Source organism: Rhincodon typus, chromosome 33 (assembly GCF_021869965.1).
Source record: "Rhincodon typus isolate 14 chromosome 33, sRhiTyp1.1, whole genome shotgun sequence".
Lineage (NCBI taxonomy): Eukaryota > Metazoa > Chordata > Chondrichthyes > Orectolobiformes > Rhincodontidae > Rhincodon > Rhincodon typus.
In genome coordinates, this window is record NC_063364.1 from 34,700,049 (window position 1) to 34,727,402 (window position 27,354).

The window sequence follows — 27,354 nt, forward strand, 5'->3', positions numbered from 1 at the left end:
TTTTTTTTTTTTTTTTTTTTAAAAAAAAGCACACAGAGGGTGGTATGCATATGGAATGAGCTACCAGCAGAAGTGTGTCAGGTGGCTACATTAACAACATTTAAAAGGCATTTGGACAATGACATGGATGGGAAAGGTTTAGAAGGATATGGGCCAAGTACAGGGAAATGGGGTTAGTGTGGATGGACGGTTAGGTTGGCAGGGGCCAGTTTGGGCCAAAGGACCTGTCTCCATGCTGTTGGACTCTGACTCTAAAAGGTACTACTTCTGCATTGTCAAATAATCATACATTACTGTGATTACACAATCACACAACTATCTCTTTCCATTTACAAAAAAGATAAAGCAATATCACACTCATTAGATATTAGTTCAGCACATGAATAAAATCTTAACTGAAGGCATTCTCAAAGAGACAGATTCTAGGGAAGGAATTCCCAACCAACTAGCAACAATAATAATCAAATAAAATTGTGCTCAATTCGAGCAGTCAAGACAAATGATGTTTAGAATTTGTTTAAAATCTTTTTTTTAAAAAGCTACTTGATCCTAAATTTTGTCCACATAGAGAGTTAGAGAGATGTACAACACAGAAACAGACCCTTCAGGCCAACTCATCCATGCCAACCAGATATCCTAGATAAATCTAGTCCCATTTGCCAGCATTTGGCCTATATCCCTCCAAACCCCTCCTATTCATATGCCCATCCAGGTGCCTTTTAAGTGTTCTAATTGTACCAGCCTCCACCACATCCTCTGGCGGCTCATTCCATACACGCACCACCCTCTGTATGAAAACATTACCTCTCAGGTCCTTTTCAAGTCTTTCCCCTCTCACATTAAACCTATGCCCCCTAGTTTTGGACTCCCCACATCCCAGGGAAAAGACTGACTATTTACCCTATCCATGCTCCTCATGATTTTATAAACCTCTATAAAAAGGTCAACCTCAGCCTTCAACACTCCAGGGAAATAACCCTAGTCTATTCAGCCGTTCCTTGTAGCTCAAATCCTCCAATCCTGGCAACATTCTTGTAAATCTTTTATGAACCCTTTCAAGTTTCACCACATCCTTCCTATAGCAGGGAGACCAGAATTGCATGCAGTATTCCAAAAAAAATCCCATACAGCCGCAACATGACCTCCCAACTCCTATACCTCAATACGCTAACCAACAAAGACAAACATACTAAATCCTCAGAACAGTTCTGAGGAAGGGTCACCAGACCCAAAACGTTAACTGTTTTCTCCTCCACATATGCTGCCAGACCTGCTGAGCTTTTCCAGCAACTTTGTTTTTGTATACTAAATGTCACCTTCACTGCCCTATCTATCTGGGACTCTACTTTCAAGAAACTATGAACCTGCACTCCAAAAGGTTTTTGTTCAGCAACACTCCCCAGGACCTGACCATTAAGAGTATAAGTCCTGCCCTGGTTTGCTTTTCCAAAATGCAGCACCTCATTTTATTTAAATTAAACTCCATTTGCCACTCCTCAGCCCATTGGTCCACCTGATCAAGATCCCGTTTTTCTTAGCTGTCCACTACACCTCCAATTTTGGTGTCATTTGCAAACTTACTAACCATACCTCCTATGTTCACATCCAAATCATTTATATAAATGACAAAAAGCAGTGGACCCAGCACTTGTGGCACACCGCTGGTCACAGGCCTCCAGTCTGAAAAGCAACCCCCTATGATGCTGCTTGGCCTGCTGCGTTCATCCAGCTCTGCACCTTGTTGTCTCAGATTTTCCAGCATCTGCAGTTCCTACTATCTCCTCTACCACCATCCTCTGCCTTTGAGCCAGTTTTGTATCAAAATAGCTAGTTCTCCCTGTATTCCATGTGATCTAACCTTGCTAACCAGTCTACTATAAGGAACCTTGTCAAACACCTTACTGAGGTCCATATAGATCACATCCAGTGCTCTGCCCTCATCAATCCTCTTTGTTACTTCAAGAAACTCAAAATCAAGTTCAAAAGAAACAATTTCCCATGCACAAAGCCATGTTGACTATCCCTTTTCAGTCATTGCCTTTCCAAATGCATGTCAATCCCATCCCTCAGGATTCCATCCAGCGACTTGCCCACCACTGACGTTAGGTTCGTTGGTCTATAGTTTCCTGGCTTTTCTTTACCACCTTTCTTAAATAGTGGCATCACGTTAGCCAACCTCCAGTCTTCCGGCACCTCACCTGTGTCTTTTGATGATACAGATATCTCAGTAAAAGGCCCAGCAATCTCTTCCCTAGCTTCCGAAAGAGTTCCGGGGCACACCTGAACAGGTCCCAGAGATTTATCCACCTTTACGCAGTTAAGATATCCAGCACCAACTCTTCCGTAATATGGACATTTTTCAAGAGGTCACTATTTATTTTCCTACGTTCTCTATTTTCCTATGTTCTCTATTTTCCATACCCTTCTCCACAGTAAATACTGATGCAAAATACTCGTTTAGTATCTCCCTGTACAAATAACATCTACAATCTATAATTATAAAACATGAACCTAGAATGGACACCTTAGCATGAGAATTTGGAATTCAGTGTTGAAAATGAACAAGACTCTAAAGATTCATTGATGGAATGCAAATTCTGGTTAATATTCCAAAAATAGAAGAAATCAGAAAAAATTCTGAAGGAAGGGCTTATTTACAGGGGTTGATTGATGAAGGCTGCATAAGTAAAAAGAAGCTCTAGTAGTGAATATTTACCCACTTCAGATTAAGGAAAGATCTTATTCTTTATATGTAAAGGATATCAAAAACAAAAATAAAACAAAAAATTGACTACATGTTGCTAACAGAAACATATATCTTTGTAAATAATACAATGGAAACCAGTCAACACCAGCTGGGAATGTATTTCAGTGGGTGTGGAACTGCAAATCAGCTCCTTCCTGACACAGATATTACCTCAACAGAAGGTTTTCTAAGATTACAAAGGGATCTTGATCAAATGGACCAACGGGCTGAAAAATGGCAAATGGAGTTCAATCTGGATAAATGCGAGGTATTACATTTTAAGACAACAAACAAAGGTATAGCTTATACAATTAATGGTAGAGCCTTGGGTAGTGTTGTAGAACAGAGTGACCTAGGGGTGCAGGTACATAATTGTTTGAAGTTTACATCACATATAGACAGGGTGATTAAAAAGACATTTGGCACACTTGCCTTTAATGCTCAGTCTTTTGAGTATAGGGGTAGGGAAGTCATGCTGTGGTTGTACAAGACATTGGTGAGGCCTCCTTCTGGAATACTGCGTCCAGTTTTGGTCGCCCAGTTATAGGAAGGATATTATCAAGCTGGAGAGAGTTCAGAACAGATTCACCAGGATGTTGCCAGGTATGCAAGATTTGAGTCATAAGGAAAGGCTGGATGGGCTGGGACTTTTTTCATTGGAGCGTAGCAGGTTGAGAGGTGACCCAATAGAAGTTTATAAAATGAGAGGTTTAGATAGAGTTAATGGTGGTTGCTTTTTCCCTAGGATAGGGGATTTCAAGACTAGGGGACACATTTTTAAAAAAAGGAGAGAGAAGAGAGATTTAAAAACAAAAAGAGGCAAACGTTTTACACAAAGAATGGTCATGTGTGGAATGAGAGATAGTAGGAACTGCAGATGCTGGAAAATCTGAGATAACAAGGTGTAGAGCTGGATGAACACAGCAGGCCAAGCAGCATCAGAGGAGCAGGAAGGCTGACGTTTCGGGCCAAGACCCTTCATCAGAATGAACTGCCAGACAAAGAGGTTGATGCAGGTACAATTATAACATTTAAGACACATTTGAATGGATAAACGAATAGGAAAGGTTTACAGGGATATGGGCCAGGAGCAGGCAGGTGGGACTAGTTCAGTTTAGGATTATGTTCAGCATGGACTCATTGGACTGAAGGGTCTGTTTTTGTGCTGTATGACTATATCCTTGAAGTATCAGAAAATGTAGTAAAGTGCCAATTCTCTAAGTTCCACTGATGCATCTCTACTCACCATTTACACACACAGTATATTCAAAAAAAAAATTGTTTACTGACCATTAAATGCCTCGTCAGTTATAGAGTTCAGAAGATAGCATTATTTACCAAAATAACTCAACATCTTGCTGTGAAATTGAAAAAGATCCCAGCATTTCAGAGCTAAACACAAAAACAGTAAAATAAAAATAATAGTTTTATTAGTTTCACTTTGAAACTGAATGGAATTCAAAATCTTGAATATTTCTTACTTCTTGTCCCAAAACTACAAATGAGCAGAGCTATGCTGATTAGAATAATTAATCTTAAAAAAAGTAAATACAGAGAGTGTGACTTTAAAAAAAATCTAAATGTCATTTTCTTTTAGAGTCAGTGACTAAAGTTAGTCTTTACAAGTAAACACCCAAATAAAGTGGGAATTCTGGGCCAATACTGTGTTTATTAAAATAAAATTCAAGTTACTGTGTCTTTACCAGAGAAATAAAAAGATTTTTTTTCCCCCACTTACAAATGGCATTGTAGAACAGCCTAGAGACTAGGACACTTCATATTTTAACATAATTAATTTTTGTGTTATTACACATGTATAAATTGATGGGGCAGTTCAGAAAATCAGTATTATACATTTTAAATTACCCAATAATACTACCTTTTTTCCCCACACAACTTACTTCAGAATACATCAGCAATTTGAAATACTAACACAAATAGATCTAGTTTTTTTTATTATTAGCCTTCCTTTGCTCTGCTTCTTTTGGTAAATCTTGGCAATTAATTTCCTCCATTCTTCTAAGTACATCACTGTGTTTGCTCTAATTCATGCTCCTTTTCCATTAGATTAACCAGGAGTGTTTGTGTATTTAACATCTCACTGTGAACCTAAAACAACAACAAAATCACAAATTAACGTCACATATTCAGTTAGCTTTTACAAAAGCGTCACTGGAACAAGACTGTGGTGTGGGTATGCACCCATTTCTTGATCCTTTCATTAATTCAGAGTTGATTTAATCAGGTGCCTCTTTATTTTTAGATAAAAGAAATAATTCAATTGAACTACTTAACAATGGAACGTGGGGAGGCTGTGAAAGATTCTTTTCTAAATTATTAATGACTAGTACCAAAAGAAAAAAAAAAGTGAACCAACTCATTCAAATTAAAAGAACACATTTCTATTTAAAGGCGTTATCAGAATTTAGCTTGGATAAAAACTATTTTTATTGTTTTACCTACAGTATACCCTGGTTTCAAAGTCAACTTTTTCAGCCCAGCTGATAGTTGCCCTGGCAAGATGATTAAGCTGCTTTTGATTCCCAGCTTTATGGAGATATTTTCGATTGCTTGGATAAGTGGTCAGCTAGAACAACAAGATTCTTGTTCAGTGTCACCTCCTGGGACACACGGAACAATGAAATATCCCCCTCCTCCTGAGTATAACTGCCATAACTTGCAAACAGATTCACAGCTTGTGGCTGGTTTCACGGTTAAAAAAAAACAAATCGCAAGCTGTGGAACTGGGTGCAATGTGACTCAGGAAAGGATGTTAGGAAAGGGAGTAAAACTGGAGGTAGTTCCAGAGACCAGGAATTGTGTGGATTTGAAACTTTCTTTGCAAAAGAAAAACTAATTTCCTTAACAGTGGAAGACAGCAATTTTAAACTCCAAAAACAGCTTCCCTATCTACTCTGTCCAATGCTGTTTGAAGTATTAGTGTGTAGGCATGAATCTTCAGTTTAATAGTCACTACATTTCACTAAATAAACCAGCCCCAAAAAAACAAACTAAGCTGTGCAGAATAAATACCCACTGTTCGCAAAGAGCAGAAGCTCATTTTGACTTGATATCTAAATTAAACTATACAAACCAATAAAACTGCACGGTCCAGTGGAAAGTTGTGCAGTGTATGAAGCTTATTTTTGGAAGGAAGATGAATATTCAGTATCAAATGGTCAATTGTTCTGTTACAGTTTCCATTCCCTGCACACTGTTACAGATGGACTGAGTAACAGCAAAAACAAGGAGAGGTATCCCTAAAACTGGGAGTTACACTAGCAGCTGTGGGTGATCTAATGATATCAAGGATAGCTGCCATGCACTGACTTCATTCCTTGTAGCAACAGCATTGGTGGATGGAACCTGCTACAGAGATTCTAAATGCAATTACTTTAATATTAGCCTTAATTGTAATATATAGTACTATATATTCTGTCTACATATCAGCTCAAAGACGTTTGACTCAGACCATACTGGCAGATATGCTTGACCTATTCACTATTTACTGAACTCTACTTGTTCCAACAGAAATGAATTCTGGAATTTCCAAAGAAATCTAACTTTTGAGGAGGTAGATGGAAGCATGGAATTTGGAACACAAATATATTAGTCATATCGAATAAAATTTCCAACTTATAAGATTGGCGGCCCAAATGGGAAAAAAGACTGTCAGTATTTGGTTGAGGTCCATATGCATGCTGAGAACAGCTCAACTAGAACTTTGAACTAAACAAGGCTGAATGACAATGTCCTTAGCTCACCAAGTTGGCAAGGTGAAGGAGAGACAGCAAAACACTAGCTGACCTCCTATGGAAATGCTCACAGTTGTTCGAGTGTCGGGAGCATTGCAGCGATGTTTAGCTTCAAACTTTGCTGGTCACTGCTCTTAAACGGTGACCTGCATCAGAAAGCAGCTATTCTGGAGGGAAACCAATCTAAATCGGTTGCAAGCTTCAGGCTGAATGTTTTATATTTGTAATATACTGATAGTTTGAAATATGATATGGAATGGATGTTGTGCAAAATTAGCATGGAACTTCATTATATGCAAAGGGACAGCTTTATATTGTTTAATTTGAAGATTATCACCCAAAAGAAATTGGATGAAATCATAAATATTTGATTCAGTCTCCTAGCTATTCAAAGATAAACAAAATTGAGCTTTAAATTCTAAGAGAAAATACAGTTTGTTACAATCAGAATATTACAACCTTGAAGGAAGCCATTCTGCCTGCTGTGACAATGCTAGCACTGGAAATGAACTCTGTAACATTGTCTTTCACTGAATGTGCTCATGACATTTAAGTTAATCTTCTGTCTTCAAATACACGTCCAATCACCTATTGATACTTCCAATAGAATCTGCATCTACCGACATATTAGGTAATGTGTAGATCATTCGGCTTTGAGTCCACTCCACCATTCGATATGACTAATGTGTTTGTGTTCCAAATTCCATGCTTCCATCTACCTCCTCTAATAAGTTAGATTTCTTTGGAAAGTCCAGAATTCCTAGGAAATGAATCCACTGATGTTTTTAAAAAAACTCAAACATCTTTTGAGGCAGAATGTTCCAAATGCACACACAATTCAGGATAAATTTCCCTTCGTTTCTGTCCTGAAAGGCTAACACCTAATTTTGGACTCACCCACAAGAGGAAACATCCATATACACCTTGTCAAGGCCATTCAGGATTGTATACACTGCAAGCAGGCCACCCCAGTCTTCTACACTCCAGTGGAAACAAGGTGAATTCTGAAGAGGAGTCACTGGACTGAAACGTTAACTCTTCTTTCTCTCCACAGATGCTGCCAGACTTGCTGAACTTCTCCAGCTATTTCTGTTTTTGATCCTTACTTTCATGTTCAATTCCATAGTAAAGGATAACATTCCATTAGCCTTGTTGATTACTTGCTGTACCTTAGTAATGTTCAGTCACTTACTAAAACATGTAAATCTCTGTGCCCCACTGAATTCCAGTCATTCTATGGACAGGCTTTGGGGGAATGAAGTGGCGAGTTACTTACTGCACAACTCCCGGTCTTAGGCAGGTTAGTGTAGACACAATATTTAATATAATTATTATCTCTGATAATAATCCTTGTTATCTCAGATTCTCCAGCATCGGCAGTTCCTACTATCTCTATCTAATGTAATTAGTTCATTTAGGTTTCTGTCAATGGTGATTCCCAGATTGAGTGAGCGGTGGTAATGCAATTGAATGTCAAAGGAAGAGGTTGAATTCGTTGTTGGAGACAGCAATCATTGGGATTTCTTGGCAAACAAAACCCCCTGGTGAGCTCAGGGTGAAACCAATGAGTTCTTTTGAAAGGGTGATTGAAAGAAACATCAAGATTTCCTAAGCAAGCTGCATGCGAAAAGTTAGAGGCACCCATGCATTAGTGAACTGACTACACCTGCCAGACAGAGTACTGACCTCTGCAAAACTATGCTTCATCTACTTGCCTTCAAAATAACTCATTTGCCAAAATGCTTTTCTTACATACAAAGAATCTCAAAATTTGCAGATAACGCAAAACTAGGTGCAAGGGTGAGTTGTGAGCAGGATACAGAGATTTTGCAGCAAAGAAGACTGAGGGGAGACATAATTTAGATGTATAAAATTATGATAGAAAAGAGGAGACTTTTCCCCTTAATGGAGGGATCAGTGACCAGGGGCTTGTTTTGCCAAGTTTTGTTTTGATAATAAACCAATAATTGTGTTTATTTGGTGACAGATATTGTTTAAAACACAAGTATCATACTTCATTGATCATCTTGATAAAATAAAAATACTATTTCCAGTTATATTGTGACCATTGAGCAGTGGGACCAAAGTGACAGTGCATTCCTCCAGCCTCAGTCAGAACCATTCACATGGTGTTTGGCTTTGGAGCATGTGAGATATTAAATTTCCAAGACACCTCAGCAATTCAGAAAGCAGATATTTCTTTGTCTGGCACATCAAGTTGGTTTCAGGTTGGTGAATCCTCATAGTGGCAGCATTAAAGGCACACAGTCAATGTTAATAGATATTTTGGGGGCACAGGTGACAGGTCAGAATTATGCCGATTATGAACAAATGAGAGGACCTCCATGAAAGTTTCAGATTCAGGGCTTTTCCCACCTATGATTGGGGCTCACTTATACTACAGGTGGATGGTAGACAAAGTCAACTGCTGCTATCATATAGTACACTATCAAAGCTATAACAGCTAATTTATGTAAATGTACACTCTTATTACATGATGAGTGGCAAAACCTGCTGCACCTTTTTACCATGCTGTGAAAGAGAACAAATAAAGGACAGACAGTTTACATCTTCTGATTAGGATTCCCAGTCCCGATTACCAACCAATGATGTCTGCTGGGGTATCACAGCCAAGCTAGCTCTTGTTCCAGGATTCAAATATGGTGCAGAAACTTAAAAGTGGCTTAATGCAAATGCACTCCCAAGTCAATATTTATAGAGGAGGAAAAGAGAAGATTTTAAGAAAAATTTCATCCTCAGATTAACCATGTAGATCAATGATGTTCATGATTGGAGAACCCACCAGGCAGAAGCATGGGTGTTTTGTTTTCACAAATGGCAGGAGAAAGAGGAGGATTTGTTTTATTTTTGTTCCTTTAGTGATAATTGCACAAGGATAGAAAATTAGAAGCAATTGCTGCACAGTGGAACTGGAAATTGTACTAATGTCTTTTTCTGAAGGAATGCACGTAAAAACATGAACTCATTTTTGAAGGACTTATCAAAAATAGCAAAAACCAGTAATAAAGTAATCAAAAAAGGTACAAGAGGGAAAATTCTTAGATACACCACGACATGGAGTAGTATAATTAATAATATATAGGCTAAGATCTACACAATAGTCAATGGGACAAAGACAGTGGATGTGGATAGCTGGGGAATTCACACTGTGTCTGGAACTGCTGGCAATTCCCCAATTTTTATTTACTCTTTTTCAGAACATCAGCACTGCTGGCTGGGTCAGCATTTATTGTCCATCCAAACTGCCCTGGAGAAGGTGGTGGAGAGTTGCTTTCTTGAACTATCACAATCCATGTGGTGCAGGTGTACCGCCTTTAATAAAAAAAACTTGTAGTTGTTTGATACAGTCACATGGCATACCAGGCCATTTCAGAGATCATTTTGGGATCTAATGTAGAGGTGCCGGTGTTGGACTAGGGTGTAAAGACCATGTCTTTTTATTTTCCCTGTACTTTTAATTATAGATTAAAATGAGAAAACAACAATTTTAACCCCCATGAGCATCAGTGGATTGCTGCATGTTTTGAAACAAGTAACCTGACGCTCATTGAAAGCACTGTTTTACACAGCTGCTGGTTCTAGCAGTCATTAAAGTGCAGTTTGTAGACCAGTTGGAACTGAGCTGGGTTCTGTACAAATGAAGTTTTCATGTTGGCAACAAGTAGCTGATTGGTCTGTGGATGAATGACCAGTTATTAATAATAAAGGCCTTCTGCCATTCAACAACTATGTGATTGGTTCTCAGCTAGCGAAACACCTTAGGGCTATGAGCAATATACAGAGAAGTGATCAGATCTCTACCAGTTCAGGAGCTGGGCATCTGTTCTCTGCAGCAAACCCTACTTTAAGTTCAAAGAAATACAGTTTACTTTTGGTTCACCAGTTGCTGTAAACTGGAACTTATAATTATAAGACGGTGACCTTTCTCTAAGTGTGAGCAAGCTACCCTTTGTCTCCTGCGAACTAGTGAGTGCAGATGGAGAAGGAAGGCCATGAAGCAGTATTCTGGTCAACATAAGAACTACCTCAGAAGATCATGTGAACAGAGACCACCGAGCTGCCCATCCAGTTTTCCCTCCATCCATAATCCCAAAGTTTTCCTTTCCTCCCACTGTCTGCGTGTGCACACACACACACACACACACACACGTGTATACATTCACACAAGAGGAATTTTATAAGGGGACAAGAGTTTTAACTAGTAGAGCTATATGTCAACTCTTCCTAATTGTTTATATGTAGCTAGAGTCTATTTACTTGTAATAAATAGTAGTTCTTGTTAAGTAGAGAAAGATGGTCCATGGTTTCTGTCAACCTAGATCAGAAAAATCAGGTAAGTTGGAGAATAGTATGTAGTTTTTTAAATCTTTAACTTTTGTGATAACTCCAGGAACAGGAGGACTTGTTTCTCAGCACATTACCCCAGTGAGGTATAACAGGATTTATTTTAGACTTTAAATACCATCAGCTGCTATGGTAGGATAGAACTAGCCAAGAACATTACCCTGGGCCTATATACTACTACTTCACACTAGTTTACTAGTATTATGTTACACTACACCATCTTCTCACTCCAATTCCCAGTAAAATTTTGTATCCAGGTTTGTCAGCATAATTCTAATTCTTAAAATATTTCCAGTTTTGAAATGATTATCAGACACCTTGCAGAGACCAAAGAGCTGAATTTTAAAGCTATGGCTCACACTGGTGATACAATTCATTGGTTTGAACAATTACATTGTTGCTGATCTCCCATGTTGCTGACATGGAGAAGGTTTTAGTACTTTCACAGAACAGGTAAAAGAGACAGATTTCTCTCACTAATGCTCTACATTAAGCTGGATGCCAAAAAACTGATGCTGTTTTCAACTGCTACTGGTGCTAGGAGCAGAAGTGTAATTCTCCATTTCAAAAATCTGCTTTCAGACAAAACTGGAAGCAAGGCAGGCTTTACAAAAACTGTTTGATGCTGGCTCTGGAATCCTCATCACAACCAAGGACCTCTTCATCTACCCATTGGGAGCCCAATTACACTAGTAACTGTTGGGGGCCTAAACAAAACACTGCACTGCAATTGACCTGACCACAGAACTACAATATAGGGCCAGTTTTGTTCTGCTCCAATTTTACCAATCCTACAAGATCACCCCAGGAGTTTTAGTATTCACAGTCAAATATGATGAACACAACAACAACAACAACAACAAAAAAAAAAAAAAAAAAAAAAAAAAAAAAAAAAAAAAAAAAAAAAATTGATCCTTTGTTCACAATCCTGCCCACAATTAACAGTTTCAAAGACCTGAAGGGAAGTTTATGAGAACTGTTTCATAACTGAAGTTATGGTGCTGGTGGATACGACCCTTTCCTTTACCAAACCCGGTTTTCAAAACTGAAGAAATACATGGAACATCACTGAAATGTGCTCTCTCTGTATGCAATAATTGCCAGGTTGTCAACAGTCCATTGATTCAAGGATGACACTTTTAGGGTTTCTGCAAGGAGTCCTTGTAAGTGAACAGACAGATCTTTGGGCAAAGGGGACAGAACATCTCAGGAAATGGTGGGACCTGGATGTGCAACATTTGCTTCTCTTTCCATGTCTTAATGTATCACCACAAATAACAAACACTTCCAGAGATTGCTTATATTGATATAGTATCTCACACATTGACGTGCAAGACAACATTGGCAGTATTTAACTGAGGAAAACATTACTGGCAGCAGGTACTCAAAAAGTAGCATGACATGAGTCTTGATAGAGAAAATGATGATTAGAGGAAACAATGTATGCAGCACAGCAGTTGGATTCCAGCCAACATGGCACCATGGGATAATGGCAGAAAGGAACTAGCTTTGGAGTGCTTCAGATAATTAATAAAGGAAACAGCTTCTCAGATCTGACGCGATCCAAGATTATGCCTCAGTGTGAAAAAGCTACCTTCTTTCTTACCTCAATTTCTGTGGTGTCTGCATGATTTTCAATTATCTCCACATACTGCCTCTTCATCAATGGTTCCTCAGTAACCACTGTCTCTTCAGCAATGTCAGTTGCTGGAACAGTCAGAACTAGAACACAGAAAAAGATTACAAAGGGAGAAAGAAAACTTCAGAAACCGCGTGCAAAAATATTAGCACTTAACTTCCTATGTTTTAAATAGTTGTACGTTCAGCTGAACTGAACCTTACATGCTTTGTATACTGAAGTGTTTGATGTGCAGAGTGATCTCTGACAAAATTATCTGAAACATTCGAGTGTATTTTTCGGTAATCAGTAAGTGTAGCCATACAATGAACTGCAAGTTCTCAAATTCAGTGTGTAACAGTGATTGTGCTCCACCTGTTCAACTATCTGGGAATGTCCAGCATTTAATATTACCTTGTACATATAACCAAAGAAAGAATACTGGAAAATAAACAATCAGCTTTTGCTCAGACTAGTACTTATCATACAATCCCTACAGTGTGGGGGAGACCATTTAGCCCATTAAGTCTGCACCAACCCTTTGAAGAACATCCCACCCAGATCCACTCCCACAACTCCTTGGGGAGGGGGAGTGGTTTACCATAGCTAATCTCCCTAGCCTGCACATTCTAGATACTTTGGGACAATTTACCATTTCCAATCTACCTAACCGCCATATCTTTGGACTGTGGAGGAAATCAGAGCACTATGCGGAAGTGGGGCAAACATACAAACTCTACACAGTCATCCAAGGCTGCAACTGAACCCAGGTCCCTGGCCCTGTAAGGCAGCAATGCTAACTACGGAGCGACTGCGCAGCCTTAATCAATCCATGATTTACTCACCTTGTTGTCCATCTTGCATTGTGACGATGATTGGTTGATTCATGCCATCACTGGCTGCCTGTAAGTTGCTCAGTTGAACATCATCAGTAACAATGGTAATCACCTGCTGACCTCCACTGCTGACAACTTGTTGAATTGCACTATCCACCGAGTCTGCTGTCACTACTTCTTCTGTGGCAACTGCTGAAGTAAAGCAAAAAATAATATTGATTTATAATCCCAAATTTTAGAAACTGATGCTTCCCACCTGGAGATTTCAGGAAACAATAGTCAAAACCTAGCAATTCTTTTGATCAAGTTGAAAGACTACCAACTGATCTGTCAAGATGTGAAGACTGTGTTTAAAAGTATTCACCAGGAATTATAGAAGGAGAGCCACAGACTGACTAGAATACTGCTATTATGACAAAAATGTTAATTTTATATGTAGAATTTTAAAAAAAAACTAGGGGGCAATGGGTCAACAGGCCCAACTAAACACACAGCTGTACGAAGTTATCACTGTTTGGAAAGATTTTAAAACTAGGAGCACCATACAAGTTCATCAATAAAAGTTAAATGGCACTTCAACCGCTGCACATCCTGTCCATCAAGGGTCAACTTTTTTCAGCATTGGGGCCAAGATTGCATAGTTTATTTAAGTTAACAGAGACTGTCCACCAGTTCACTTTAACATTACACACCATTCAACAGAATAACGAGACTGAGAAGGCAATGGGTTCAAACCAAACTACTAGCCAAAGCACCAAGCAAAACAAAAAAGGATAGTCAAGCTGATGTTGCCTCTATATTTTGATCTTTCAAAATATTTCACCCTAGAATTGGAAGGAGAGTTAAAACAAAAACAACCTATCACTACATAAAAATATCAATATGAACCCAAAAGGCATAAAAATGCGAAATAAAAAAATAACAATTGCTTCGAGAATTATCATCCCCTTTAAGAACGCACAAATGACTAAATCTCAACTCATCTAGAAAACTGGGTAGTGCTAGAAATGACTTGTCACCTATCAAAGTTTAAAATTAATATCAAACATATCAAAACATCATCTGAATTATTTCAAGTAGCTGAATTAAACAACTTCTACATTGAAGTTTATTTCAGATACAACTGCTAAGCTCTTGAATAGGAGATGATCACACATTTCTTTCCAAGGTTGCAATACATAAAGATTAATAGTTTATTAGCGGCACTAAGCTAACACTCTGGGGGAATGTGATTCAAAAATGAGTCATACTGGATTTGAAACGTTAATTCAGTTTAACATAATTGCTATTAACAAACACCTTCAACAAGACAGAATCTAACCATCACCCATATCGCTGAATCTCCCACTACTGAAGAGATTTTATCTTTTTACTTTTCTGTATTACTGGTTGTGGACTGAGATGGGAAAGGCACTGTTCTTAAAACAAAGACATGCTGCATTTTTTTAAAAAGCGAGCACAGGACACTCATTGCAAGTACTGTTGACACAACTGTTTATTCAAGCAGTAGTGGAATCCTGGTCACTGATGAGCTGGAGCCAGGAGACTGTGTGTGAATGGAGCTTTGGCCGGGATGAAACAAGAATGGCAACTGGTCATTAGTCCACAAATCAATGACAATGGCCTACTCTATGCTAAGAATTGAGCGGCTCCCAGATGGCTGAATAGCTTGGGAGTGAGAATGATTGGAGTAGCCAGAGCTCCACAAGAGCAGGAGCTGACCCTTTTTTCTGCCGTAGGGAAAAAGTAACTAAGTTTGAAGAAAGCCAATTTATTTTTCTATCAGCAGTTGCTGTAAGCTATGCCTCTTAACTAGTAAGCCAGAGATTTTAAAAGTGTGAACCAACCGCCCTGTAGCTTCTGCAAGTAAGTGAAAGTAGTGAAAGAGAATCATGGAGTAGCACATACCCTGATTTGCCAAAAGGACCATTTCAACAAACGTCTGCCCAGCCTTTCCCTCTGGCCATCATACCACACCCACCCCTCCCTCACCCCCGATTTTTCATTTCCTACCTGTGGCTGTCTCTATGTGCGTATGGGTGGAATTTATAAAGGGAGTTAGCGTTTTAAAACAGTTATACATCAACAGTTCATAACTATTTAAGTAGTACTGGAATCCATGTATTTGTAATAAGTAGTCAGTCAGTCAGTCATTCTTGTTAAGTACAAAAACTTGGTTTGTGCTTTGCCAATCTTTGAAAGTGAGGTAAATTGGAGAATTTTGCACATGTGCAAGAATTTTAATTTTTGTGACTGCTCTAGTAAGGCTTGATTTCCAGCATCTTGCGCCAGTGATGCATAATACTATTGACATTCTGGAGTATACCACCGATCAGAAACTGAACTGGACCAGCCTTACAATATTTTGCTTACAAGAGGCGGAGTTCAGAGCCAAGAATTTCTGCAACAAATAACTCACCTCTTGCCTCTCTAATGTCTGTTCAGAATCTACAGAGCCAAAGTCAGGAGTGTGATGGAATTCTCTCCACTTGCCTGGATGGATTCAGGTCCAGCAACACAACTGCGACACCATCCAGGATAAAGCAGCCCACATTATTGGCATCACATCTAGAAGTATTCTCCCCACCCACCACCAACGTGTACCATCTACAAAGTACACCATAGCAAATCACTCAGTAGCTCTTTCCAAACCTGCAACCTCTACCACCTAGGAGGTAGCAGATACGAGGGAACTCCACCATCTGCAAGTGCCCCTATAAGCCAGGCATCTGCCCGACTCGGGAATATATCACTGTTCCTTCGATCTAGTAAGTCATTTTCTAACCGCACTCTGGGTGTAGATACACCCCAGGACTGCAATGGTTCACGCCCACCTTCTCAAGGGCAATTAGGAATAGGTATTCTGAAATAGTAACATCCACATCCCCTGAACAAACGAAAAACAATTGTTATCCAAATAGGTCATAAACTGGTCTGCATTCAGATGTTAAAAATATTACCTCTTCTAAACTTTAAAACTTCAAAATGTTGGTGTCAGGTGGAGGCTATTCATTAGTGGAAAATTACTACCCATCTTTTAGAATATCAATCATAGTTTGGGTTTTAATTTTCTTTTATGCTACAATATATTAAATTTTTAAAATTGAACATTTTAGTCCAACAGTATCATTGAAATTTTAGTTACAAAGACAAATGTGTTTTCCCTTAGAGTTTGCACTATTAACAACCTTTCAGCTGATATTTCTGAACAAGAATGAACAGGACTAGGCCCTTTCGACCTTCTAGCCCATGCCATATTTAACAAGATCACAGCTGCTCTGAGGCCTAAACTCCTATCCTGTCTAGCCCCTATAACTCTTGAATCCTTAGTTTATGAAAAGTCTATCCAACTCTGCCTTGAAAAAAAATTCAATGATACACCCTCCACTACTTTCTGGGAAAGAGAATTCCACAGATTAACAACCCTCATTTTTTTTTCCCCCTTTATCTTCATCTTAAAACGGTGGCCGCTTATTTGTAAACAGTGCCCACCACAAGACAGGACATCCTCTTAGCATCCACTCCATCAAGTCTCCTCTTATATTTCAATAAAATCAGCTCTCATTCTTTTAGACTCCCATGGGCACAGGCCCGGTCTAACTTTTTAATCATAGGATAATCACTTCATTCCAGAAAATGATAGAAGTGAACCTTCTGAGTGTCTGAGAAAGGACATAATTATGTTAGAATCAAAAGGAATTCAGATGCAGTTGCAGCAAGGCCCTGTCCATCTGCAATAATCCTTCCCTGCATTCACATTCTCTTTGCAAAGAACCATAACATTCCATTTGCTTTCCAAACAACGTGCTGTTGCTGCAGACTAACTTTTTGCAATTCATGTACAGGACATCCAGGTTTCTGCATACCAAAGTTGTGCAATCTCTCTCCATTTAAATCAACTGTTCTATTCTTCCTGCCAAAGTGGACAACTTCACATATTCCCCACATTAAACACCATCTACCAATTTTTTTGTTGATTTACTTAACCTATGTACATTCCTTTGCACACTCTCTACCTCCTCCCAACAACTTACTTTCCTACACCTCCTTGGTATCACCAGGAAGTTTAGCTACCAAACATTTGGTCCCTGCACCCATCACCATTGTTGTTGTTGGGAATACATAAAAAGTCAAAAAGTACAGGGCGGATTGGAAGTTTTAAATCAAACTATGTGGGCATTCCCTGGATTGACATGTTTTTAACCATGTGACTTATTGCAAACAAAGCCAACAACTTCGTGTAGTATGGTTTACCTGTTTTCGACTGAAAATCAAGTAACTGTAGAGAAACAGCCAAGCAAAGTTTAAGGAGAAAAGAAATGGTTATTATTACCTAAATACCGCAGAAACCTAACTTTTTTTTTCGGATTCTGGCATCTTACTTTTAGTATTTCTTATGTCTACCCAGCGTCAGGTACAAAATATAGTCGAGAACCAATTCAAAAGGTGTTTGGGGATGTGTTGACAAAGCACATTAAAGAAGCCATGAGAGATTAATGAGAAAAGCCTGGCAACCAACATAAATGTGAATCTTAAAGTCTTCAATACACACATCAACATTAAAAAAGGAAAGTAAAAGGAACAGCAGGGATGATCAGGGATCAAAAAAGTAGATTATATAGGAGATAAGAAGTTGGCTGAAGTATTAAAATGAATATTTTGCACCTGTCTATACCAAGGAGATAGATGCTACCTAAGCCACAGTGACAGAAGAGAAGCTCTGTCAATAGAAAGGTTCAAAATTGATAACGAGGGAGTGTTGGATAGGCTAATGATACCCAAATCTGACAACAGACTGGGAATGGCTGAGATGCATCCAAAAATATTGAAGGAAGCCAGAGTCAAAATAGCAGGGGCACTAGCAATAATCTTTCAGTCTTCCCTAGATTCAGGGAAGGTGCCAGAAGACTGCAGGCTTGAAGTCTATGCATTCTTGTTCAGAAAAGGTTGTAAGAATAAGGCCATTTATTACATACCAGTTTAATTTTGGTAGTGGGGAAGCTTCTAGAAATAATTATGCAGGACAATATTGGTAGTCATATGAGAAAAGGTAAGCTACTTTCAAAAGTTGATTGGAGTCGACTGTTCGCAGGCAAAGGGATGACTGACCAGTGGGAGGCTTTCAAAAGTGAGATAACAGGAGTTCAGCAACATTATGTTCCTGTTAGAGTGAAGGATAAGGCTGGTAAGATTAGGGAATAATAGATAAATAAAGACATTAAGGCCCTGGTGAGAAATTTAAAAAAAAATCATGAGGTATAGACAATTGACATCAAGCAAATCTCTTGAAGAGTATAAAGAGTGTTGGGGCATTCTTAAGAGGGAAGTCAGGAGGCCAAAAGAGGGTATGACATAACCTTATCTGCTAAGGTTAAGGGTAATCCAAAGAGATCCTACAAGTACATTAAGAGTAAATAAGAGTAACTAGGGAGAGAATAGATGATCTCATTGATCTTTAAAGGATCCTATGTGTAGAACCACAGGAGACGGGTAGAGATACTACACGAATCAGTTTAGTACTGTGCAGAAAGACATGGAGGCTAGAGAACTCAAGGATGTCTCGACAATAGTCCACATGACAGAAGACGCTGCTGGAGGTCTTAAAAGAAAGTGGATAAATCTCCAGGACCTGATCAAGTGTATCTCAGGATTTTGAGGGAAGTTAGAGAAGAAATTGCAAAGTCCCCAGCAAAGATATTTGTATCATCTACAGCCACAAGCGAGGTGCCACAGGACTGAAGGGTGGCTAATGTTGTGCCTTATTTAAGAAAGGCTGTAAGGAGCAGCCTGGGAACTATAGACCATTGAGTCTGACATCAGTGGTAGCTGGGTTTTTGCAGAGGGTTCTGAGAAGTGCTGGACTTTTTAATGTCTATTTTTCTAATTTTTTTTCCTAAGAATTTGTACTCAAGAATCTGTGCCGAAGTGCCTAAGACAGCTCTAAGTGGTGACTTGTAAACTTTTCACTATACTCATGTCAGTAAATGAGACAATAGAACTAATTCAACTGGTGATTACAAGGTGTAGAGCTGGATGAACACAGCAGGCCCAGCAGCATTAGAGGAGCAAGAAGGCTGACGTTTTGGGCCGAGACCCGTCTTCAGAAATTGGGGAGGGGAAGGGGGTTCTGAAATAAATAGGGAGCGAGGAGGAGGCGGATAGAAGATGGATAGAGGAGAAGATAGGTGGAGAGGAGACAGACAGGTCAAAGAGGCGGGGATGGAGCCAGTAAGGGTGAGTGTAGGTGGGGAGGTAGGGAGGAGATAGGTCAGTCCAGGGAGGATGGACAGGTCAAGGGGGCAGGATGAGGTTAGTAGGTAGGAGATGGGGGTGGGGCTGGAGGTGGGAGGAGGGGATAGGTGGGAGGAAGGACAGGTTAGGGAGGCGGGGACGAGCTGGGCTGGTTTTGGGATGTGGTAGTGGGAAGGGAGATTTTGAAGCTTGTGAAGTCCACATTGATGCCATTGGGCTGCAGGGTTCCCAAGCAGAATATGAGTTGCTGTTCCTGCAACCTTCGGGTAGCATCGTTGTAGCACTGCAGGAGGCCCAGGATGGACATGTCATCCAAGGAATGGAAGGGGGAGTTGAAATGGTTCGTGACTGGGAGGTGCAGTTGTTTAGTGCGAACCGAGTGTAGGTGTTGTGCCTCTGCTTGGTTTCCCCGATGTAGAGGAGGCCACAATGGGTACAGCGGATGCAGTATACCACATTAGCAGATGTGCAGGTGAACATCTGCTTGATGTGGAAAGTATTCTTGGGGCCTGGGATGGGGGTGAGGGGCGAGATGTGAGGTGTAGGGGCAGGTGTAGCACTTCCTGCGGTTGCAGGGAAAAGTGCCGGGTGAGGTGGGGCTGGAGGGGAGTGTGGAGCGGACAAGGGAGTCACAGAGAGAGTAGTTCCTCCGGAAAGCAGATAAGGGTGGGGTGGGAAAAATGCCTTTGGTGGTGGGGTCGGATTGCAGTTGGCCGAAGTGTTGGAGGATGATGCGTTGGATCCGGAGGTTGGTGGGGTGGTATGCGAGAACGAGGGCGATTCTGTTTTGGTTGTTATTGCAGGGAGGGGGTGTGAGGGATGAGTTGCGGGAAATGCGGGAGACATGGTCGAGGGCGTTCTCGACCACTTGGAGGGGGAGGAGTTGCGGTCCTTGAAAAACAAAGACATCCGAGATGTACGGGAGCAGATGCAGCGGAGGCGAAGGAATTGGGAATCGGGGACGGCATTTTTGCAGGAAGGTGCGTGGGAGGAGGTGTATTCTAGGTAGCTGTGGGAGTCGGTGGGCTTGAAATGGATATCGGTTTCTGGGTGATTGCCGGAGATGGAGACAGAGGTCCAGGAAGGAGAGAGAGGTATTAGAGATGGTCCAGGTGAACTTAAGGTTGGGGTGGAAGGTGTTGGTGAAGTGGATGAACTGTTCGAGCTCCTCGTGGGAGCACGAGGTGGCGCCGATACAGTCATCAATGTAACGGAGGAAGAGGTGGGGTTTAGGGCCAGTGTAGGTACGGAAGAGGGATTGTTCCACGTAACCTACAAAGAGGCAGGCATAGCTTGGGCCCATGGCCACTCCCTTTGTCTGTAGGAAGCAGGAGGAATTGAAAGAGAAGTTGTTGAGGGTGAGGACGAGTTCAGCTAAGCGGATGAGGGTGTCAGTGGAGGGGGACTGGTCGGGCCTGCGGGACAGGAAGAAGTGGAGGGCCTTTAGGCCATCTGTATGGGGAATGCAGGTGTATCGGGACTGGACATCCATGGTAAAGATGAGGTGTTGGGGACCGGGGAATTGGAAGTGCTGGAGGAGGTGGAGGGCGTGGGCGGTGTCACGGACGTATGTAGGGAGTTCCTGGACCAAGGGGGAGAAAATGGAGTCGAGATAGGTGGAGATAAGTTTGGTGGGGCAGGAGCAGGCGGAGACAATGGGTCGACCAGGGCAGTCAGGTTTGTGGATTTTGGGAAGGAGATAGGACAATTATTCCTGTTGTTTCTCAGTTAATCCCTTATAAATTCATGCAGTCATAAAGCACGAAAACAGACTCTTTGGTCCAACTTGTTCATGCTGACCAGACAGCCCAATCTGGCCTAGTACCATTTGTCAGCATTTGGCCCATATCCCTCGAAATCCTTCCTGTTCATATACCCACCCAGATGCCTTTTAAATGTTGTAATTGTACCACTTCCTCTGGCAGGTTGTTCCATACACACACTATCCTCTGCATGAACAAGTTACTCCTCAGGTTCTTAAATCTTTCCCCTCTCCCCTTAAACCTATGCCCTCTAGTTTTGGATTCACCCAATGGAGGGTAAAAGACCCTGACTATTCACTCTATCCATGCTACTCATGATCTTATAAACGTCTAGAAGGTCACTCTTCCAGCTTATTCAGCCTCTCTGTCTAGCTCAAATCAGCCAGGTTCCTGGGTAGATCAACAGCATAATGTTCCAAGAAACTGTCCCAAATACATTCTATGAATTCTTCATCATGGCCACCTCTGCCAAGTTGATTTTCCCAGTCTGCATGAAGGTTAATGTCACCCATACTGATGTGCTCCCTCAGGTTCTTAAATCTTCCCCCTCTCACCTTAAACTTATACCCTCCAATTTTGGATTCACCCACCATAGGTAAAAGACCCTGACGACTCTTTACCTATCCATGCCACTCATGATCTTATAAACCTCTAGAAGGTCACTCTTCCAGCTTATTCAGCTTCTCCGTCTAGCTCAAATCAGCCAGATTCCTGGTTGGATCAACAGCATAATGTTCCAAGAACAAAAACAAAGTTGCTGGAAAAGCTCAGCAGGTCTGGCAGCATTTGTGAAGGAGAAAACAGAGTTAACGTTTCAGGTCCGGTAACCTTCCTCAGAACAGAACAGAACAGAACTTCTGTAGAAGGGCAACTAGAATTATACGCAGTATTCCAGAAGTGGCCCCACCAATGTCCTGTTCTGAGGAAGGGTCACCGGGCCCAAAACGTTAACTGTTTTCTCCTTCACAGATGCTGCCAGACCTGCTGAGCTTTTCCAGCAACTTTGTTTTTGTTCTTGTTCCTGATTTACAGCATCTGCAGTTCTTTTGGTTTTTAATGTTCCAAGAAACTGTCCCAAATACATTCTATGAATTCTTCATCATGGCTACCTCTGCCAGATTGATTTTCCCAGTCTAATTGAAGGTTAATGTTACCCATACTAATGTACTCCCTCATGTTCTTCTTAAATCTTTTCCTCTTCACCTTAAACCTCTGCCCTCCAGTTTTGGACTCCCCTGTCCTGGGAAAAAGACCGACTATTCACCCTATCCATGCCCCTCATCATTTTATAAACCTCTAATATTACTCTCAGCCTCCGAAGCTTCAGGGAAAAAAAAAAGGAGCCCCAGCCTATTCAGCTTCTCCCTAAAACTCAAACCCTCCAATCCCGGCAACATTGTTGTAAATCTTTTCTCTCAAGTTTAACAACATCCTTTCTGTAGAAGGGCGACTAGAATTATACGCAATATTCCAGAAGTGGCCCCACCAATGTCCTTACAGCTGCAACATGACATCCCAACTCCTATACTCAGTGTACTGACCAATGAAGGCAAGCTTTCCAAAAAAAAACGTATACTTTTTAAAATCATGAATCAATCAACACAGCACTTCCCTGTGATGTCAATGTTTGATTTTTCTCCCCCCCCCCGCCAAACAACAGACCCCTAAAGGTGCAGCTGTTAAACTAGAATGCCCTTCCTTCTGCTCAGTTCAATCTAAAGAATACTGCTGTACAAACTATACACCACGAAATACCACAAACAATGAGCAAAATAAGAATGCAGAAAGCATCTTTGCCCCTCTGCACCAAATTCCCAGAAACACAGAGTCTGGTTGTGCCTTGCTCAGATATGCTCTGCCCCAACTGCTCATGAAGCTTACAGATGTTCCTTCTGGTCTATTTCATCTATGCCTCTTCAGTTTTATACATCTCAACCTCTGTTCCAGGGAAAACATCCCCAGTCTATCCAATCTCTTTTCGTAAACTCTCCAGTGCAGGCAACATCCTAGCAAATCTCCTCTGCCCCCTGTCCAGTGCTATCACATCCCTCTTCCAATGTGGATTCCAGAACTGCACAACTGTTTTGGCCTCAACTGTTTTCTGTGGCACAGAATTCCACAGGCTCACCACAATTTGACTGAAACAATTTCTCTTCATCTCAGCATTATCTTTCCCACATTTACCCAATCTAATCCCGTTAGAATTTGATAGGTTTCTAGGAAATCCACACTCATTCCTGTAAACTCCAGCGAATATAGTCTTAACTGATCCAATCTCTCCCCATAGATTATTTGAATAAAGTAGCAGATAAGCAAGTCTGCTTTAAAAGAACCCCAGTATCACACAGTGGGTTGGATGCAGATGAAGCACAGTTTTTATCTTTAAGACAATCCCCACTTATTTCTTTAAGTGCAGAGACTGCTCATCATATTTACTCTCAAAGTGAGGTCCATTCACTTCTGAATCAGCCGGCACATAGTTGTCCTCATCATTCAAAAGTCTGGTATTCGCAAACGAAAAGCAAGCCCTTCTGTAACTCCTCACTGTGTAAAAACCAAGGGATGGATTAGATCATTTCCAATATGACTACATGAATTAAACTATATTGTTAAGACTGATATTAGTAAAAACTTCCCTGTCTTAAACTATTTAGTGCTTTTTGTTAAGTTAAGCATTAAAAGAAAACACTGCTACAAAACCTTTGATTCTCATCTCATACCTACTCGGAAAACTACACTATTGAGACTGTCAAATCTAATCAACGGCACGTGAAATGGAAATTATCTAACTGAAGTTGGAGGAAGAAAAAGTTACATAAAATAAATTAATTTATTCAACATAGCTACAAAATACACAATGCAAAAGAAAAACTAAGAAGCTTTACTTCCCATGAAATCTGAACTGTCTCCTCAGACATAGGCCAGAACATTCCTCTTTTGTTATTTGAGTCTGTGCAGACAAGTTAAAATTTAGTGAGGAAAGATAGCTTGTTAATGTTGGCTATCATAGAATATCTGATTAATATAGATCACTAAATAACAAAGAAATCTATTACCCATTTCTAAATACTATATAGATGTATAAAGCATCTTAACATTCCATTAATTAAGTGTAAATTCAAATGTGTACTTCAACTATATTAAATCTTTTAAAGAAGGCAATTTAAATGAGGACATTTAAAGGAGGCTGTCCCTTATGCAAGTCGGCCAACAACTAAAGGTCAGATTTAAAATCATTGACAAATATTCTAGCTGGGACAGATGGAGAAACCTTTCAGTGTTGTCAGGATGTGGAATGATTTATCACAAAAATAAAAAGGCTGGTGTTAACCAAAACAGGATCTGAAAAGGCTGAGGAACTAAAGGACAGGCATGTCATACTAGGCATAGCTGCTGACTAAAACAGTGAGCACATGCATAACAGGGAAAGTGTTTGCCTTTATTGCCAGTTTCTAACATTCTTTGAAATGTATATTTTTTTAAAAATATGCAAAGCCCAAAAGCCATGTTAAAGCTCAAACTTAGCCACTAAAGTGCTAGGATCTGAACAAATTACACTTGAAAAGCTTTTTATTAGATATTATTTTCCTCAAGGGGATACTTTTTTCAATTTTAAATTGCTCATTATTGCAGCCAAAAAATAGCATAAAAGGTAACCAAGCACAAGAAGCTCTTACCAATGCTAAGGTAGTTCTACCTTGCTGTTCTCAGCGAAACATTTCAAAACATGACCACTGTTCTGCATTGTGGCTATTAACATGCAGGAGACCCCACTTACTCTACCTCTGCAAAATGCAGCACAAATTGTTGACATTCATTAATAAAGGCAAGAGATCCCTCTGTACTTTAATTGATGGCAGCAGCGCTTCAACGAAGCAGGCCTTACCGTGACCTGAGAACAACTAGGAAAGTGTGAACCCGTGGAAATATCTGCCACAGAAAGTGGTTGAGACCCAAATGTTTTCAAGCAGTAGTTAAGATAAAGTCCTAAGGGTTAAATGAATCAAAAGGTATGGAGCAAAAGCAAGAATGGGGTTCTTAATTGGGTGATCAGCCATGATCATATTGAATGGCAGAGCAGGTTGTAGGGTGGAATAGCCTACACCTGCTCCTATTTTCTACATTTTTGTGTTTCTACGTATACTAAATTCCAGCCTTGCCAGCCACACCCACATCATAAGAATTAGATAAATATTGCAATTATTTAATCATTGAACCAGAAAATCAGAAATACTTGAGGTGATATATATTTTTTAAAAATTCAACTGTGGGATGTAGGTATCGCTGGCTAACTAGCATTTGTTGCCCGTCACTAGTTGCCCTTGAGAAGGTGGTGGTGAGCTGCCTTCTTGAACTGCTGCAGTCCTCCTGCTGTGGATTGACCCACAATGCCATTAGGAAGGGAATTCCGGGATATTGACACAGCAACAGTATTTAGTTCCAGATGAGCCAGTGGTAGCTCTCGTTCAAAGAAATGAATGAGGAAAACCAATTAACACCAAGGTAGGGGAACATGATTAGCTTCAAAATAAACATCTGAATCAAAGAGAAAAAAAAACTGATTTTCTTTTGTTCCACTTTCCTCTTCTGTTGTCACACCCCAAACCCACCAGCTCAGTTAAATTCTAAGACAAAAGAATAGTTTTAAAATGATACACACAAAAGAAAGGAGAGCTAAAAACTGGTGTGACTTGGATGTGAAAAAAGCTGTACATTATAATGTTCAGTGAAGTCTGGAACAAATTAGTTTGATATTCTGACCACAATTCTTCAAACATCCTTGGATATGGACACCATCCTGCTGTTTTGGCCAATTTGAAATATAACACCTCTGTTCAAAAAGGCAGAATGGGATTAACCTGTTAGTAAGGGTAAACTTTGACAGCCATCACCTAGATAAAAAAGGTTTGTTTAAAAGAGGAAGGTCACCGGACCCAAAACATTAATTCTGATTTTTCTTCAGAGATGCTGCCAGATCTGCTGAGCTTTTCCAGCAACTTTGTTTTTGTTCCTGATTTACAGCATCTGCAGTTTTTTTGGTTTTTGTTTAAAAGAAATCCTTTTGAAGAAGCAATAGATATTGAAGGATATGCAGTGAATGTCGCATGCAGGGATTTTCAAAAGTTGCTGCTTAGGAAGCTTATTGATAAAGACATTTGAGTTCTGATAAAAAGAAAAGATTAAGAATTTGTGGTTAATGGATAAACACGGAGGTCGGCATTGGGACTGTTACTCTTCAATATTTACTGATACGGGACACACGCTCAAAATTTGTATACAATCTAAAACAGGAAGCACAACTTTGCTCCATCAGTAAAATACCTTTGTGTTAGTAGCTGCACCAGATACAGGACAGCTTGTTTAACGTATTGGAAATGGATTACTCATTCATGGATTGCAGTTCAGTAGGGTTTCTTTCTAAAAAATGGTCAGGAGCAGTGTCAAGTTAATAGTCTTGCAACCTTTGATTCCACCTTTGGAAAGGTAAACCGAAAACAAAAAGTAATCTGGGTGGGATAATTTTAAACAAATGGAACGTTAGGGTGGGAAAAATGTACAGCAAGAGTAAAAATTCTTTAGGCCTGAATAAAAGTTATTTTCAAATCTTCACCACATCTCGTGTCATAAAATGAGTTAATCCAGTGGTTTGTTATAGAGCAGTTAAGAAGCCTTACAATGGACATTTTTGGCAGGAGGGGCCAGAGTTTGATTGGCTTTGGGTCTGAGTTTCTGAGAGCAGGGTTTTAGCTGTTGATATTATATCATGAAGCCTTGAAAGCACCATGCCTTGCCTCCCGTTATCAGCTATTCGAAGTTTAGAGAACAGAAAAAATATATCATTGACTTCCTCTGAGCAAACTGAAAAGGTGGCCCTGATTGGCATCTTCAGAAAATCAACCAAGAACCATCATATATGCCTGTGGAACAAAACGTGAAAACCCCTTCAATAACCTGGCCAATTTTGTTACTCTCTTCTATTTAATCCCTTAACTGTGTTTGTCTATCTATTTGTCCTTTG

The 27,354-nt window shown here is 40.1% G+C and overlaps 1 protein-coding gene across 10 annotated transcripts in view; it reads right to left on the bottom strand.

Annotated features, from left to right (window-relative positions):
* Positions 1–27,354, bottom strand: part of gabpb1 (GA binding protein transcription factor subunit beta 1) — a 72,140-nt gene that overhangs the window by 3,048 nt on the left and 41,738 nt on the right. For 5 of the 10 annotated variants that reach the window (XR_007265447.1, XM_048616103.1, XM_048616095.1 and 2 more), the window contains 3 exons: positions 23,772–23,879; positions 13,330–13,512; positions 12,473–12,588 (listed from right to left, as the gene is read on the bottom strand). Coding sequence is in view for 9 of the 10 variants with exons in the window: in XM_048616103.1 (XP_048472060.1) it covers positions 12,473–12,588; positions 13,330–13,512; positions 23,772–23,879 (407 nt within the window). In the remaining variant the exon portion in view is untranslated. Of the gene's footprint in view, positions 1–3,987; positions 4,856–12,472; positions 12,589–13,329; positions 13,513–23,771; positions 23,880–27,354 lie in introns of those variants that run through there. The other 5 variants (XM_048616099.1, XM_048616100.1, XM_048616097.1 and 2 more) reach the window with 4 other exon arrangements.